Source organism: Hyla sarda, chromosome 1 (assembly GCF_029499605.1).
Source record: "Hyla sarda isolate aHylSar1 chromosome 1, aHylSar1.hap1, whole genome shotgun sequence".
In the NCBI taxonomy this organism is placed as follows: domain Eukaryota; kingdom Metazoa; phylum Chordata; class Amphibia; order Anura; family Hylidae; genus Hyla; species Hyla sarda.
In genome coordinates, this window is record NC_079189.1 from 228,997,911 (window position 1) to 229,013,673 (window position 15,763).

Below are 15,763 nucleotides of genomic sequence, written 5' to 3' on the forward strand. Positions count from 1 at the left end.
CCCTATTTTCCATTATCCCTTCTTCTTTATTATAATTCTTGGTTTTATTATTGTTTTGTCTTATTAATTGTTTATTCATTATTATATTTCCTTGATGCATTTTATGAATATATATGCTTATTTTAATTATTTTAAGTATTTAAATGTAGTTTATGAGTATATATATACACTTCTTGTGAAAATCTACTTTGTCAGGTAGGGGTTAATACCTGCGTGTATATAAATCCCTCCCTGAGAAGTGTTTGTTATGCCTGATGAAACCGCGCAAGCGCGGTGAAACGCGTCGCATTGGATTAAATCTGTTCGCTACACACCTGGCTCTATTGTCCTCTCTTTGGTCAGCGCCGATATTCCCATCGTTTCTGAAGTTCACCTCACATCCATATGAAGTCTCAGGCTGACAAAAAGAAAAGACCTCCTCCGATTTTCTCTCCTGTTGACAAGGTCTGGCTGCCGGCCAGGTATATTCGATTCAAGATACCCAGTTACAAATAGGGTCCTTGGTTCCTGGGTCCTTTTAAAGTCATGCACAGCATTAATCCTGTCTCTTACAAGTTCCACCTGCCACCTTCTCTATGCATACAGAACTCCTTCATCATCTCCCTTCTCAAGCCTTTTATTCTTAATCGTTTCTCTCTTAGGGACATCTCTCCTACTCCTTATCTTTGAGGTAAAGGAAATTTTGCCCACCAAAACCGTCAGAGGGAAACAGTTCTTTTTAGTAGATTGGAAGGCATTCGGTCCTGAAGATAGATCCTGGGAGCTGGAGGAAAACATCTTAGATCGTGATCTGGTCCATAGATTTGTGCCGCCAGCCCTGACCTCCTGCCTGTCCTGACTACAACTTTGCCTCATTCCTTCTGTGCCTTGCATTATCTCGGCTGCCTTAATGGACGAGTCGTACCAGGAGTAGCAACTTGGGAGCTGCCTGCCACAGCAAGTCCTTCCCGCTTTGCGGCGGGCCCTGGTGAAAACCTGCGGCTCCTTAGACTTCACTCCATGGTGCGGCTCATGCTATCGTCCATGCAGGTACAGCAGATCCAATATACTGCCGTAACACACATTTAGTAGTTTTTCCTTAAATTGGTCTCACCTGGCAATCTAATTATCACAGGTGTCTGAGATTGTTTTCAGTGATCAAAAGAGCCCTGAGACACATTGCCATCTATGAGTTAAACAGAAAAACTAAATATTTAATCTTTGTGACATTAAAATAGAATTTGCATAACAATTTGGAACAGGGTGTAGATGACTTGACAAAAGCGTAACTTGTAGCTTCTAGGCCCATGTAAAATCTCCAACAGGGGCCCATGTGTCAGTTATAATACTGGTCTCTTATGTGGCAGATGTGCTTTGGGGCTCCCTAAGGCACCAGGGCCCTGGTGCAACTGCTACCTCTGCACCCTCTAGAGCTACACCCCTGGATACAACACAATGTTATCTATAGACCTGTATCCAGACCAGGAATAGTCACTAAGTATGCCTATTGTCTTATGTTTGTTTTTTAATCAACTTTCTGTTTACCTGAAACATTCCATTTTGTATGGCCATGTTTTGACTTGCACTCTCTATGACCTGGTGAAACTAAAGTCAATCATTCTGTGGTGTCGGGTGAGGGTGCAAATTAACCTTTTCATGATGTCAGGGCACGGTTAGCCTATACACAGTCTGAGATTGAGCCAGCTTCTCCTGTGCTAGGCACAGGGCAATAAATACTCTGAGCAAGGTTGCAGATAATTGGCTTTACTGAGGCAGGCTAGATAGTAAAATCCGTTACAGCTCAGATTGGTATAAAGGGAAGTACAAGGTGAACCTTGGAAGCTTATCGACTTGCTGGGACTTGTTGTTGATTGTGCTGTGTATGAATGGCTTGCTATATGGCAACCCACGCTTGACTTTAGTGACTTGAATGACTAACTTGACTGACTGACTTGGGTCCCCGGGACTTTAGTGCTTACTGCTAGGCTTTGACTTTCACCTGAGCACAGGGGATATTCTTTAGCAGATGCGTGGTTGCAGGTTTAGACTTGAGGCCTCCTCAGAACACATCATAGACTCACTTCAGACTTCTCCAAACTGTAGCTCAGCTACAAATGAACTCTGAACTCCTAACACACTGTATATGGGGCAAATTTGGAGGACTCCCATTGGGGAGTCACCTGGTTCACCTCATGCATACTCCCCTAACAACAGGGTTCCTAAGACTTAAAAGGCTTAACCCCTTAATGACCACAGACGTAAATAAACCGGCTCTCGATCTGTGAAGTGTGTTCAGAAGTTGAGCGTGCTTCGTATCTGCGTTTTCCCGGTTGCTATCAGCAAACAGGACCCGCTGATAATACCGGGCATCGCCGATCAGGCTGATCCGGTATTAACCCTTTAGACGCTGCAATCAAAGTTGATTGCGGCCTCTAAAACGGGAGAAATCAATACCGGCTAGCCCAGTGGAGCTGTTCGGGACTGCCGCAATGAAACAGCGGGTGGACAGCGGGAGGTTCCTTACCTTCTTCCCGGCTGTCCGATCGGCGTTTGGTTGATCTAAGCCTGAAATCCAGGTTTGAGCAATCAAGCGCAGAAAACACTGATCAATGCATTCCAACGGCAATGCATTGAACAGTGCCTGCAATCAGAGTATGCAATATTACAGCGCCTAGCGGGCTGTACTGCATTAAAAAAGTTTTTAAAAAAAGTTAATAAATGTGACTTAAACCCTAAAAATCAGAATCACCCCCCCTTTTCCCATTTAAAAAAAAGTGTATAAATAAAAATAAAAACAAGCATATATGGTATCGCCACGTGCCTAAATGTCTGAACGATAAACATATATTGAAGAAAGTAGAGTTGGATCCAGCTTCAATAGCTATAAAACCGTCTTTATTCAAAGGACATGCAAGGAACAGTAGAGGTTACGCGTTTCAAGCGCCAGGCGCTCTTGGCCATACTAAGACTAAGAGCGCCTGGCGCTGGAAACGCGTAACCTCTACTGTTCCTTGCATGTCCTTTGAATAAAGACGGTTTTATAGCTATTGAAGCTGGATCCAACTCCTACTTTCTTCTCTACATTTTCGGTGTTGTCCAGCGCCTGGATCCGTGCTCCGATTGTCCAGGCGGGGTGAGCTGGTTTGGACTTTCTGATAAACATATATTGTTAATTAAACTGCATGGTCAATGGCGTACACACAAAAAAATTCCAAAGTCCGAAATAGCTTATTTTATGTCACTTTTTATACCATAAAAAATGGTACCGATAAAAACTTCAGATCACAGTGCAAAAAAGGAGCCCTCATAAAGCCCCGTTTGTGGAAAAATAAAAAAGTTATAGGGGTCAGAAGATGACAATTTTAAACATAAATTTTCGTGCATGTAGTTATGATTTTTCCCAGAAGTACGACAAAATCAAACCTACATAAGTAGGATATAATTTTAATTGTATGGACCTACAGCTCAGATTGGTATAAAGGGAACTACAAGGTGAACCTTGGAAGCTTATCGACTTGCTGGGACTTGTTGTTGATTGTGCTGTGTATGAATGGCTTGCTATATGGCAACCCACGCTTGACTTTAGTGACTTGAATGACTAACTTGACTGACTGACTTGGGTCCCCGGGACTTTAGTGCTTACTGCTAGGCTTTGACTTTCACCTGAGCACAGGGGATATTCTTTAGCAGATGCGTGGTTGCAGGTTTAGACTTGAGGCCTCCTCAGAACACATCATAGACTCACTTCAGACTTCTCCAAACTGTAGCTCAGCTACAAATGAACTCTGAACTCCTAACACACTGTATATGGGGCAAATTTGGAGGACTCCCATTGGGGAGTCACCTGGTTCACCTCATGCATACTCCCCTAACAACAGGGTTCCTAAGACTTAAAAGGCTTAACCCCTTAATGACCACAGACGTAAATAAACCGGCTCTCGATCTGTGAAGTGTGTTCAGAAGTTGAGCGTGCTTCGTATCTGCGTTTTCCCGGTTGCTATCAGCAAACAGGACCCGCTGATAATACCGGGCATCGCCGATCAGGCTGATCCGGTATTAACCCTTTAGACGCTGCAATCAAAGTTGATTGCGGCCTCTAAAACGGGAGAAATCAATACCGGCTAGCCCAGTGGAGCTGTTCGGGACTGCCGCAATGAAACAGCTGGTGGACAGCGGGAGGTTCCTTACCTTCTTCCCGGCTGTCCGATCGGCGTTTGGTTGATCTAAGCCTGAAATCCAGGTTTGAGCAATCAAGCGCAGAAAACACTGATCAATGCATTCCAGCGGCAATGCATTGAACAGTGCCTGCAATCAGAGTATGCAATATTACAGCGCCTAGCGGGCTGTACTGCATTAAAAAAGTTTTAAAAAAAAGTTAATAAATGTGACTTAAACCCTAAAAATCAGAATCACCCCCCCTTTTCCCATTTAAAAAAAAGTGTATAAATAAAAATAAAAACAAGCATATATGGTATCGCCACGTGCCTAAATGTCTGAACGATAAACATATATTGAAGAAAGTAGAGTTGGATCCAGCTTCAATAGCTATAAAACCGTCTTTATTCAAAGGACATGCAAGGAACAGTAGAGGTTACGCGTTTCAAGCGCCAGGCGCTCTTGGCCATACTAAGACTAAGAGCGCCTGGCGCTGGAAACGCGTAACCTCTACTGTTCCTTGCATGTCCTTTGAATAAAGACGGTTTTATAGCTATTGAAGCTGGATCCAACTCCTACTTTCTTCTCTACATTTTCGGTGTTGTCCAGCGCCTGGATCCGTGCTCCGATTGTCCAGGCGGGGTGAGCTGGTTTGGACTTTCTGATAAACATATATTGTTAATTAAACTGCATGGTCAATGGCGTACACACAAAAAAATTCCAAAGTCCGAAATAGCTTATTTTATGTCACTTTTTATACCATAAAAAATGGTACCGATAAAAACTTCAGATCACAGTGCAAAAAAGGAGCCCTCATAAAGCCCCGTTTGTGGAAAAATAAAAAAGTTATAGGGGTCAGAAGATGACAATTTTAAACATAAATTTTCGTGCATGTAGTTATGATTTTTCCCAGAAGTACGACAAAATCAAACCTACATAAGTAGGATATAATTTTAATTGTATGGACCTACAGCTCAGATTGGTATAAAGGGAAGTACAAGGTGAACCTTGGAAGCTTATCGACTTGCTGGGACTTGTTGTTGATTGTGCTGTGTATGAATGGCTTGCTATATGGCAACCCACGCTTGACTTTAGTGACTTGAATGACTAACTTGACTGACTGACTTGGGTCCCCGGGACTTTAGTGCTTACTGCTAGGCTTTGACTTTCACCTGAGCACAGGGGATATTCTTTAGCAGATGCGTGGTTGCAGGTTTAGACTTGAGGCCTCCTCAGAACACATCATAGACTCACTTCAGACTTCTCCAAACTGTAGCTCAGCTACAAATGAACTCTGAACTCCTAACACACTGTATATGGGGCAAATTTGGAGGACTCCCATTGGGGAGTCACCTGGTTCACCTCATGCATACTCCCCTAACAACAGGGTTCCTAAGACTTAAAAGGCTTAACCCCTTAATGACCACAGACGTAAATAAACCGGCTCTCGATCTGTGAAGTGTGTTCAGAAGTTGAGCGTGCTTCGTATCTGCGTTTTCCCGGTTGCTATCAGCAAACAGGACCCGCTGATAATACCGGGCATCGCCGATCAGGCTGATCCGGTATTAACCCTTTAGACGCTGCAATCAAAGTTGATTGCGGCCTCTAAAACGGGAGAAATCAATACCGGCTAGCCCAGTGGAGCTGTTCGGGACTGCCGCAATGAAACAGCTGGTGGACAGCGGGAGGTTCCTTACCTTCTTCCCGGCTGTCCGATCGGCGTTTGGTTGATCTAAGCCTGAAATCCAGGTTTGAGCAATCAAGCGCAGAAAACACTGATCAATGCATTCCAACGGCAATGCATTGAACAGTGCCTGCAATCAGAGTATGCAATATTACAGCGCCTAGCGGGCTGTACTGCATTAAAAAAGTTTTTAAAAAAAGTTAATAAATGTGACTTAAACCCTAAAAATCAGAATCACCCCCCCTTTTCCCATTTAAAAAAAAGTGTATAAATAAAAATAAAAACAAGCATATATGGTATCGCCACGTGCCTAAATGTCTGAACGATAAACATATATTGAAGAAAGTAGAGTTGGATCCAGCTTCAATAGCTATAAAACCGTCTTTATTCAAAGGACATGCAAGGAACAGTAGAGGTTACGCGTTTCAAGCGCCAGGCGCTCTTGGCCATACTAAGACTAAGAGCGCCTGGCGCTGGAAACGCGTAACCTCTACTGTTCCTTGCATGTCCTTTGAATAAAGACGGTTTTATAGCTATTGAAGCTGGATCCAACTCCTACTTTCTTCTCTACATTTTCGGTGTTGTCCAGCACCTGGATCCGTGCTCCGGATCCGTGCTGCATGGTCAATGGCGTACACACAAAAAAATTCCAAAGTCCGAAATAGCTTATTTTATGTCACTTTTTATACCATAAAAAATGGTACCGATAAAAACTTCAGATCACAGTGCAAAAAAGGAGCCCTCATAAAGCCCCGTTTGTGGAAAAATAAAAAAGTTATAGGGGTCAGAAGATGACAATTTTAAACATAAATTTTCGTGCATGTAGTGATGATTTTTCCCAGAAGTACGACAAAATCAAACCTACATAAGTAGGATATAATTTTAATTGTATGGACCTACAGAATAAAGATAACGTGTCATTTTTACCAAAAAATGTATTGCTTAGAAACAGAAGTCCCCAAAATTTAGAAAATAGCGTTTTTTTTTCTTCAATTTTGTCTCACAATGATTTTTTTCTCCGTTTTGCCGTAGAATTTTGGGTAAAATGACTGATGTCATTACAAAGTAGAATTGGTGGCACAAAAAAAAGCCATCATAAGGATTTTTAGGTGCAAAATTGAAAGGGTTATGATTATTAAAATGTAAGGGGGAAAAAACAGAAGTGCAAAACTGAAAAACGCTTGGTCCTTAACCCCTTAACGATGCAGAACGTATATTTATGTCCTGCAGCGGCTCCCGCGATATGAAGCGGGGTCGCGCTGCGACCCCGCATCACATTGCGTCGGTCCCGGCACTCATCAACGGCCGGGACCCGCGGCTAATACCACACATCGCCGATCGCGGCAATGTGCGCTATTAACCCTTTAGAAGTGGCGGTCAAAGCTGACCGCCACTTCTAAAGGGAAAGTGAAACTATCCCGGCTAGTCAGTCGGGCTGTTCGGGACCGCTGCGGGGAAATCGCGGCATCCAGAACAACTTACAGGACACCGGGAGGGCCCTTACCTGCCTCCTCGGTGTCCGATTGACGAATGAATGCTCAGTGTCTGAGATCCAGGCAGGAGCAGTCAAGCGCCAATAACACTGATCACAGGCGTGTTAATACACGCCAGTGATCTGTGTAAGAGATCAGTGTGTGCAGTGTTATAGGTCCCTATAAGACCTATAACACTGAAAAAAAAAGTTTAAAAAAAGTGTTAATAAAGGTCATTTAACCCCTTCCCTAAAAAAAGTTTGAATCACCCCCCTTTTCCCATAAAAAAAATAAAACAGTGTAAATAAAAAGAAACATATGTGGTATCGCCGCATGCGTAAATGTCCGAACTATAAAAATATATCGTTAGTTAAACTGCATGGTTAATGGCGTACACGTAAAAAAATTCCAAAGTCCAAAAAAGCGTATTTTGGTCACTTTTTATACCATTAAAAAATGAATAAAAAGTGATCAAAAAGTCCGATCAAAACAAAAATCATACCGATAAAAACGTCAGATCACAGCGCAAAAAATTTTTCCTCATACCGCCCTGTACATGGAAAAATAAAAAAGTTATAGGGGTCAGAAGATTACATTTTTAAAGTATAAATTTTCCTGCATGTAGTTATGATTTTTTCCTGAAGTACGACAACATCAAACCTAAACCATATATAAATAGGGTATAATTTTAACCGTATGGACCTACAGAATAATGATAAGGTGTCATTTTTACCGAAATATGCACTGCGTAGAAATGGAAGCCCCCAAAATTTACAAAATGGTGTTTTTTCTTAGATTTTGTCGCACAATGAATTTTTTTTTCCGTTTTGCCGTGAATTTTTTGATAAAATGACTAATGTCACTGCAAAGTAGAATTGGTGAAGCAAAAAATAAGCCATAATATGGATTTTTAGGGGGAAAATTGAAAGGGTTATGATTTTTAAAAGGTAAGGAGGAAAAAACAAAAGTGCAAAAACTGAAAAACCCTGAGTCCTTAAAGGGTACCTCTCATCAAAAAAACTTTTGATATATTATAGATTAATGTATGCAGAATAACTTTACAATTGCATGTTATTAAAAAATATGCTTCTTTCTATTTAATTTTCCACTTTGAAGAAATGACCACTAGGGGTCTCCCTACCAGTCCTGGCAGCAAGCATTTCAGACTCATGCTGGAGTCCTAAACACTACGAGCTGCCAGTCTGCTTTGTTCACAAAGGAGAACACTCAGAGCTGCCAGCCTGCTTTGTTCACAGCCTTTGTGAACAAAGCAGGCTGGCAGCTCTGAGTGTTTAGGACTCTAGCATGAGTCAGAAATGCTTGCTGACAGGACTGATCGGGAAAAATACAATAGAAAGAAGCATATTTTTCATTAACATGCTATTGGAAAGTTATTCAACATTCATTAATCTAAAATATATCAAAAGTTTATTTGATGAGAGGTGCCTTTTAAGGGGTTAAGGGGTTAAAGCAACAGGTACATAGAAAATACCAATACATTAACCATAGCAAAATATTAGTAGATATGGAGTCCTGAGTAGGGTGGGTTCAAGACGGACACTGAAGGCAACATCTGCCACACAGAGTGGGCAGGATGCTATATTCTGTACTGGGTCACCACTCTGACTGATTAAGATGGAATCCTGCCACTGTCTTGTACCTCTCATATCATAACTCTGATTTGATCGGTACAAATAGCCTGACAGTCTTTAATCCTCACATTTCCCTATTGTTAAATGACATTTTGGGAACTTTAGAACCAGTTACCAGGTTTTCGTAGAATTATGGTCTCAAGATACAATGGTTTTGACATACAATGGTCGTCTTGGAACCAATTATTATTGTAACTTGAGGGGCCACTGTATAAAGTTTGAAAGCTTTATTGCCATTGTGAAATTAACAAGTACTACTTAAGTAACTAAGGAATAAGGAAGGGAGCCTTGTGCTGCTGAATGGAAGGGAAACAAGGTTTACCACAAAATTGATCCCCCAAGGCTCTTCCACTGAAGGTTGCAGTGAGTCTGTGCTGGCTATAAAAATGTTTATGTGGCCACACTACAGATTTGGTCTGTAAAAAGGGCTGATTTTTCTTCCATAGAGTTGGAAATGGTGACACACTGAAGAAAAGGCTGCTGAAAAGCAAAGTAAGCATTAAAGTTGTAGGTGCTGGAGGCTCTATTTCCCTTATTGGGATATCCTAGAATTATATGTGCAAATGCAGACAACTCCACTACTTGATAAAGGATTGTCTTCAAAAATGGGAAGACACAACACCTGGCTGAATGTTTAGTTAGATGGTAATCTAGGCCTAAAATCAAAAACTTTAAAGGGGTACTCCGGCCCTAAGACATCTTATCCCCTATCCAAAGGATAGGGGACAAGATGTCTGACCGCGGGGGTCCCGCTGCTGGGGACCCCCGCAATTTTGCATTCAGGACCCACCTATTTGAGCTGCACACCGCTGCCGGGTGCCGACCACGGGGCCGGAGTATCCTGACATCACCCCTGTGTGCTGTCACGGCCGCAAATAGGTGGGTGTCGAATGCAAGATTGCGAGGGTCCCTAGCGGCGGGATCCCAACGGTCAGACATCTTATCCCTTATTCTTTGGATAGGGGATAAGATGTCTTAGGGCCGGAGTACCCCTTTAAAGGGTTACTCCGATGGATAAAAAAAATTTTTAAGGTCTTGGAAATTCTTTTCTTTTTGGATTTCTTTTCTGTCTGTCCACAGTGCTTCTGCTGACACCTCTATCCATATCAAGAACTGTCAAGAGCAGGACAAAATCCCCATAGCAACCTATACTGCTCTGGACAGTTTCTGACACGGACAGAGGTGTCTGGAGCAGAGAGCACTGTGGACAGACAGAATAGAAATTCAAAAAGAAAAGAACTTCCTCTGTATTATACAGCAGCTGATTAGTACTGGAAGGATTAAGATTTTTTAATAGAAGTAATTTACAAATCTGTTTAACTTTCTGGCACCAGTTCATTAAAAAAAAATGTTTTTTTACTGGAGTACCCCTTTAAGGTGGCTCTGTCAGCATGACGGCAAACAGATGGGGAAGATTTATTAAACCAGTGTAGAGGAAGAGTGGTGGAGTTGCCCAGAGCAACCAATCAGATTTCTTCTTTAAAAAATAATCAGATTGGTTGCTATAGGCAACTGCACCACTCCCCCTCTACACAAGTTTTGATAAATCTCCCCCATGGCTCTTTGAAACCATATGAGTTTTCCAACTATTTTTTAGGGGATAAATGGGTTCAATGGTTGACTGCACAGGGACCTTTCAATTCTAACACACTGGTAGAAGAAGGAGGGTCTAAAAAAAAAAAAAACTGTAAAGGTTGGCACCATCTAAGAAATATGTTTGTATTTTTTCCCTTTTAATTTAGCTGTAAGCAGCAGTAGATGGACCTCAAGAATCCCCTGAATTCTAAAGGGACTTCACAGCCAGCTTTGCCCTAACTTGCTGAGGCTCAGGCTAGCAGGTTGAGCAAAGATGGCTGTCCTGAGCCCCCAGATCCTGCTTGAGGGGGAGAGTTAAATTCTGCCATACTGACTGCTCATCTGAAATAACTGACAGAACAAACTCCTTAAGGCCAATCGGAGTTATTGCAATTTTAAGTGTCCAGTCCTAATCATGGCTATTGGGGAAAAATGAAGCCAGACAGAAATCCCATGGGATCCATAGGGTATTCACCCCACAGGGATTGTATAGGAAATGCCACTTGGAATTTGCCCTTGTTGCCATCAGGAATACCTCTGATACAAAACTGAAGATTTCTGGATTTAGGTACTATCTACTTAGCCCTGTCAAGCCTCTGCTCAACCGATGAGTCAATATGTTTAGGACTCTTGGGATATATGTTGCTGAGAGATGGGGAAGTTGGTATTCAGCCATATACATATGAGAGGCTTCTCTAATTGAGGTAGTGGATCCTGTGCCTCTCTGATAGTATATAGACTGCTGTGTTGACTTTGTCATCACCTCTCCCGAACAGCTTTTTAGCTGCAGAAGAAAGTCGTGCAAGATCAAATGGATTGCTCCTAGTTCTCTGATCCAAGAGGGTATAATACTTTGCTCTGAAGACAAAAGCCCTGCACTTTTATGTAATGCAGGTAGGCTTACCAGCCTAATTGGGATGCATTTAGTGTAGATAATGCCACTGAACTGGTACATAGCTCTCATAGGGAGGACTCTGCCACAGAGTCAGACATTTCATTGTAGTTGAAGAGAGGCAATTCTGTTTATCCAAGCTTATCCAAGTATTGGAGTTCATTTGCTGAGGAAATCCAGCTAAAAAAAAAGTCTGAGATAGCATCTTGAACAGTTATAGCCACTGATGAATAGCTCATTGGTCCTAAGCTTCTGACCTTGGCTCTAGAAGACACTCCGCTTGCTGGCTCGAGAAACATCACCACCTGACAGCCTCTGAAGATGTGTCAGTGGAAGAGAGATACAGTAGATATGCTATCTGAATCTACAGGTACCCAAAAACATATTCTATGAGGAGGGAGAAACCATAGATTTTTTCCAGTTATGAGCCAGCCTATGTGAGGAGGGACAGAAGATGATGCCCAGAAGAACAGACTCTGATACGATTCTCAAGAGCCAGGTGTCCAGAGATATATTTTTCTTTTAGAATGGTCACCCCAGATGACCTTTGTAAATGCAAAGGGAACCATGCTGATCCCAAATAGTAGATTTATGAAATAAGGTCCCTAGCCTACTTTGAATAAATATGGCAATTTTCAGGTACTTTTGAGAAGCTTGAGCTACTTTATTAGCACATGCAGGTGGGCATGCGTTAAATCTTTTGACATTATTACATCCCCCTGAATGAGAAGGGGAAGAACCACTAAAACTGTCTCCATTAAGAAAAGCTTTTTGCTATAATCTTGTTCAGGTATCACAGGCCTATAATCATGCACTACTTGCCTGATGGTTTTGGGTCAATAAGGGGGAACATAGCCAGAGCAAAGTTCACAGACACTTGTCCAGCTCACCAAAACCCCTCCAATGTGCACGGATCGGTGTCCAGCCAACACCCAATAGTGGAACAAAGAAGCAGAAGATCCAGCACTATTCTTTGCAGCTTTATTGTAACACAGCACTCGGATAAAATCAGCCAATACATCAAACGCGTTTCGAGCGCATGCGCTCTTTTTCGGTGATGTCACAGGTAAATCCAGGTGAGGTTAAATACCTTTCCATCTTAGGGAGGGGGAAAGAACTTGCTCCTAGCCCCACCTCTCACTGGAAACCTGTGACACAGTTCACATTAGTAAAAACAAACATTGATTTAAGATATATAAAATCTATAAAGAACATGAATGCAATGAATATTGCCATATTGTTCATACAATTGTGGGATCAAAGAAATGGGAACAAGAGGTTTATAAGAATACTATAATTATAATTGGTAATGTTTTACCTAGCAATTTATGCTATATATAATGTTAAATATTAAATATTAATAGTGGAACAACAGTTCATGACGGACATTAAGTCCCATCGGGGGACGAGTCCCCAATGTGAACTGCCAATAAGCCTCACGATCTGCAAGTTTTTTTCTAATACAACCACCTCTTGTTCCCATTTTCACATGCTCAATGGCAAAGATTTTGAAAGAATTTAATTTACCAGCGTGTACAGAACGAAAATGCACAGATGCCGCAGATCGTTGTCTCACCTCAGTGAGTGTACTATCATTTAGATGTTCGAGTGCTCTGGTTTTCAGTTTTCGTGCGGTATATCCTACATATTTTAAATTACACTCTGTACATTCTATCATATAAATCACATTACTGTAATTACAGTTAATGTAATTATAGATAGAATATTTTTTAGTACCATCAAAGTTTTCAAACTGGGTGGTCTGTTTCACATACTGACATGTGCGGCATACTTTATGTCCACATTTGAAAAAACCTTTTCTCTCTATCTAATTTTGATTATTTCTTTTTTGTGAAACAACCACACTGGGGGATAACTTATCACCAAGTGTGGGTGCCCGCTTAGAAACTATCTGACATCCTACACCTAATATTTCAGCCAGGGTTTCATCCTGCCTTAGATATTGCATGTGTCTCTGCACTATGTTTTTAATCTGGCCGAAATATGGTGAGTAGGTAATGACTAGTACGGGTATTTTATTTTGGGTTACCGCCTGACGTGTTGGATTTAATAAGTTACTTCTTTCTTGTTTAGACACTTTCTGTTCTGCTTTCTTGATAGTGTACGAGGAATATCCTCTCTGTTTTAATCTTTGTTTTAACTCACCAGCTTGAGTATTGTACACTACGGGATCTGTGCAGTTCCGTTTTAACCTAGTTAGTTCTCCTACTGGAATCGCTTGTACAGTATGTCTGGGATGATTGCTATTGGCTCTTAGGACCGTATTTCCCGATATGGGTTTTCTGTATGTTGAAGTCTCAATTATTCGGTCCCTGGGGCCACTCAACTCTAAGTCTAGAAATGTAATGTTAGTGGAATCCACATGGTAGGTAAATTTTAGATTAAACATATTATTATTCAGGTAATCTACAATCAGTGGTACGGCCATGACACTCCCCCTCCAAATTAGGAGGAGGTCGTCAATAAATCGACCGTACCACTGTATGTTTTCCCTAAAAGGATTCTCAGTATTGTAAATGAATTGTGACTCCCAGAACGACATGGTTAAATTAGCTAGGGAAGGTGAGTGCCTCGCTCCCATGGAAACACCACTGACCTGTACAAAAAAAGGTCTTGTCAAAAGTGAAGTAATTCCTGGACATAAGAAACCAAATAACCATTTTGATGTATTCACATAAATCCAAAGAATAATCACTATATGTGATCAAGTGGTAATCCAAGGCACGCATGGCAACGGTCCATGGGATGCAGGTATATAAAGACACCACATCACAGGAAAGCCACGCGAATCCCGGATCCCACCTGATATTTTCAAATGCATTTAGAACATCTCTGGAATCCTTTAAATAACCTGGAACTCTTTGAACTAAAGGTTGCAATAATCGATCCACCCATGTGGACAATCGCTCCAGCAATGAACCATTGCCCGACACGATCGGTCTCATGGGCAGAGGAATAACACCCTTTTGGGTTTTGGGGAGAGTATATAATACTGGGATGATTGGCTGGTCTACATATAAATAATCTCTATCCCTCTCTGAAATAACACCCAGTGCTACACCTTCATCGAATAATTTACTTAATTCTTGTTGAAATTTTCTGGTTGGATCCTGATCCATTTTTTTGTAAGTTTTTTCATCTGTTAGTAATACATTGATTTGGGAAATATACATCTCTTTATGCATTACTGTAACTAGGCCCCCCTTATCGGACATCCTGATGATAATATCATCGTATGATGTAAGTTCTTTTAATGCTAAACGCTCTTTTTTAGTTAGGTTGTCCGATTTGGGATGTCCAGTTTTAATGTTGTTGCCTAGGGCAACAAGATCTTTTTCGACCTCATTTTGGAATTTATTCATGCCCTCCGTGCGGGATGACAATGGATAAAAACCAGGGTTTTTATTTGTATGCCATATATTGGTTGAAATACCCGATTTACAAGAATTGTGGCATTCTAACCCCTGTAACTCATTTAGAACAATTTGGTCAGAAAAATCAAGTTTATGGAATTCATTATGTACTTTGTGATCATTAATATTAGAATTAACCTCAATTATATCATTTGATGCACTATGATATAGTTTTTTTTACAGTTATATTGCGGATAAATTTATTAATTTCACACAAAGTCCCAAAGATGTTCAATTCATTTACTGGTGAAAAATTAAGTCCTTTGGCTAATAAAGAAATCTGATCGCCGGTCAAAGTCCTGCTAGACATATTCATGACACCACTTGTTTCTGCGTTTGACTTCTCAATCGGGGAGTGTCCATTTCTGGTATGTTTTCTCCCCCCCCCCCCCCTCCTGGGTTTTTTGCCTTGCGTTTGGTGTATTTTGACTTCTTGTAATAAGATGTTTACCAGGGGTGGAATGGGAAGTTGTCGGATTGTCCGACTCTCCATCCGATTCCACTTCTGATGAACTAAATGTAACCTTGTGAGTGGGTATGCGTTTTTTCTGAAATTTGGTTTTCTTCAGAATAGATCTAGGTGTATGTTCATACGGTTCCCATCTCCCCCATTCATATTGCTGTTTAAGTTCAAAGTCTCTAATGTCCCTTTGTAGTTTAATTTTCTTTGTTTCCATAATTTGTTCTTCTAATTTAGCAATGCTTTCATTAGTAATATTTAGCAATTCAGTGTAAGTATTCATACCTTTGTATGGCTCCAATTCAGATTGTAGTTTGCTGATATCTTCGGTCAATGTTTCCAATTTTTGGGATTCATATTTTATAATAATGTTCATGAAACGGTTGGAGCAAATTGTAATGGCCTCATTCCATTCTGTTAACATTTCTTCGCAGAAGATTGTGGTTGGAATCTTTTTGAT

At 41.1% G+C, this 15,763-nt stretch overlaps 1 protein-coding gene across 6 annotated transcripts in view; it reads left to right on the forward strand.

Moving 5' to 3' along the window:
* LOC130365708 (signal-transducing adaptor protein 1-like) overlaps nucleotides 1–15,763 on the forward strand; it is a 219,909-nt gene that overhangs the window by 54,494 nt on the left and 149,652 nt on the right. The window contains exon 1 of one of the 6 annotated variants that reach the window (XM_056568888.1): nucleotides 9,417–9,434. The exons of the other annotated variants lie outside the window; for them this stretch is intronic. Within the exon in view, the coding sequence (XP_056424863.1) occupies nucleotide 9,434 (1 nt within the window). The 5' untranslated portion in view covers nucleotides 9,417–9,433. Of the gene's footprint in view, nucleotides 1–9,416; nucleotides 9,435–15,763 lie in introns of those variants that run through there. 6 annotated transcript variants of the gene reach the window in all.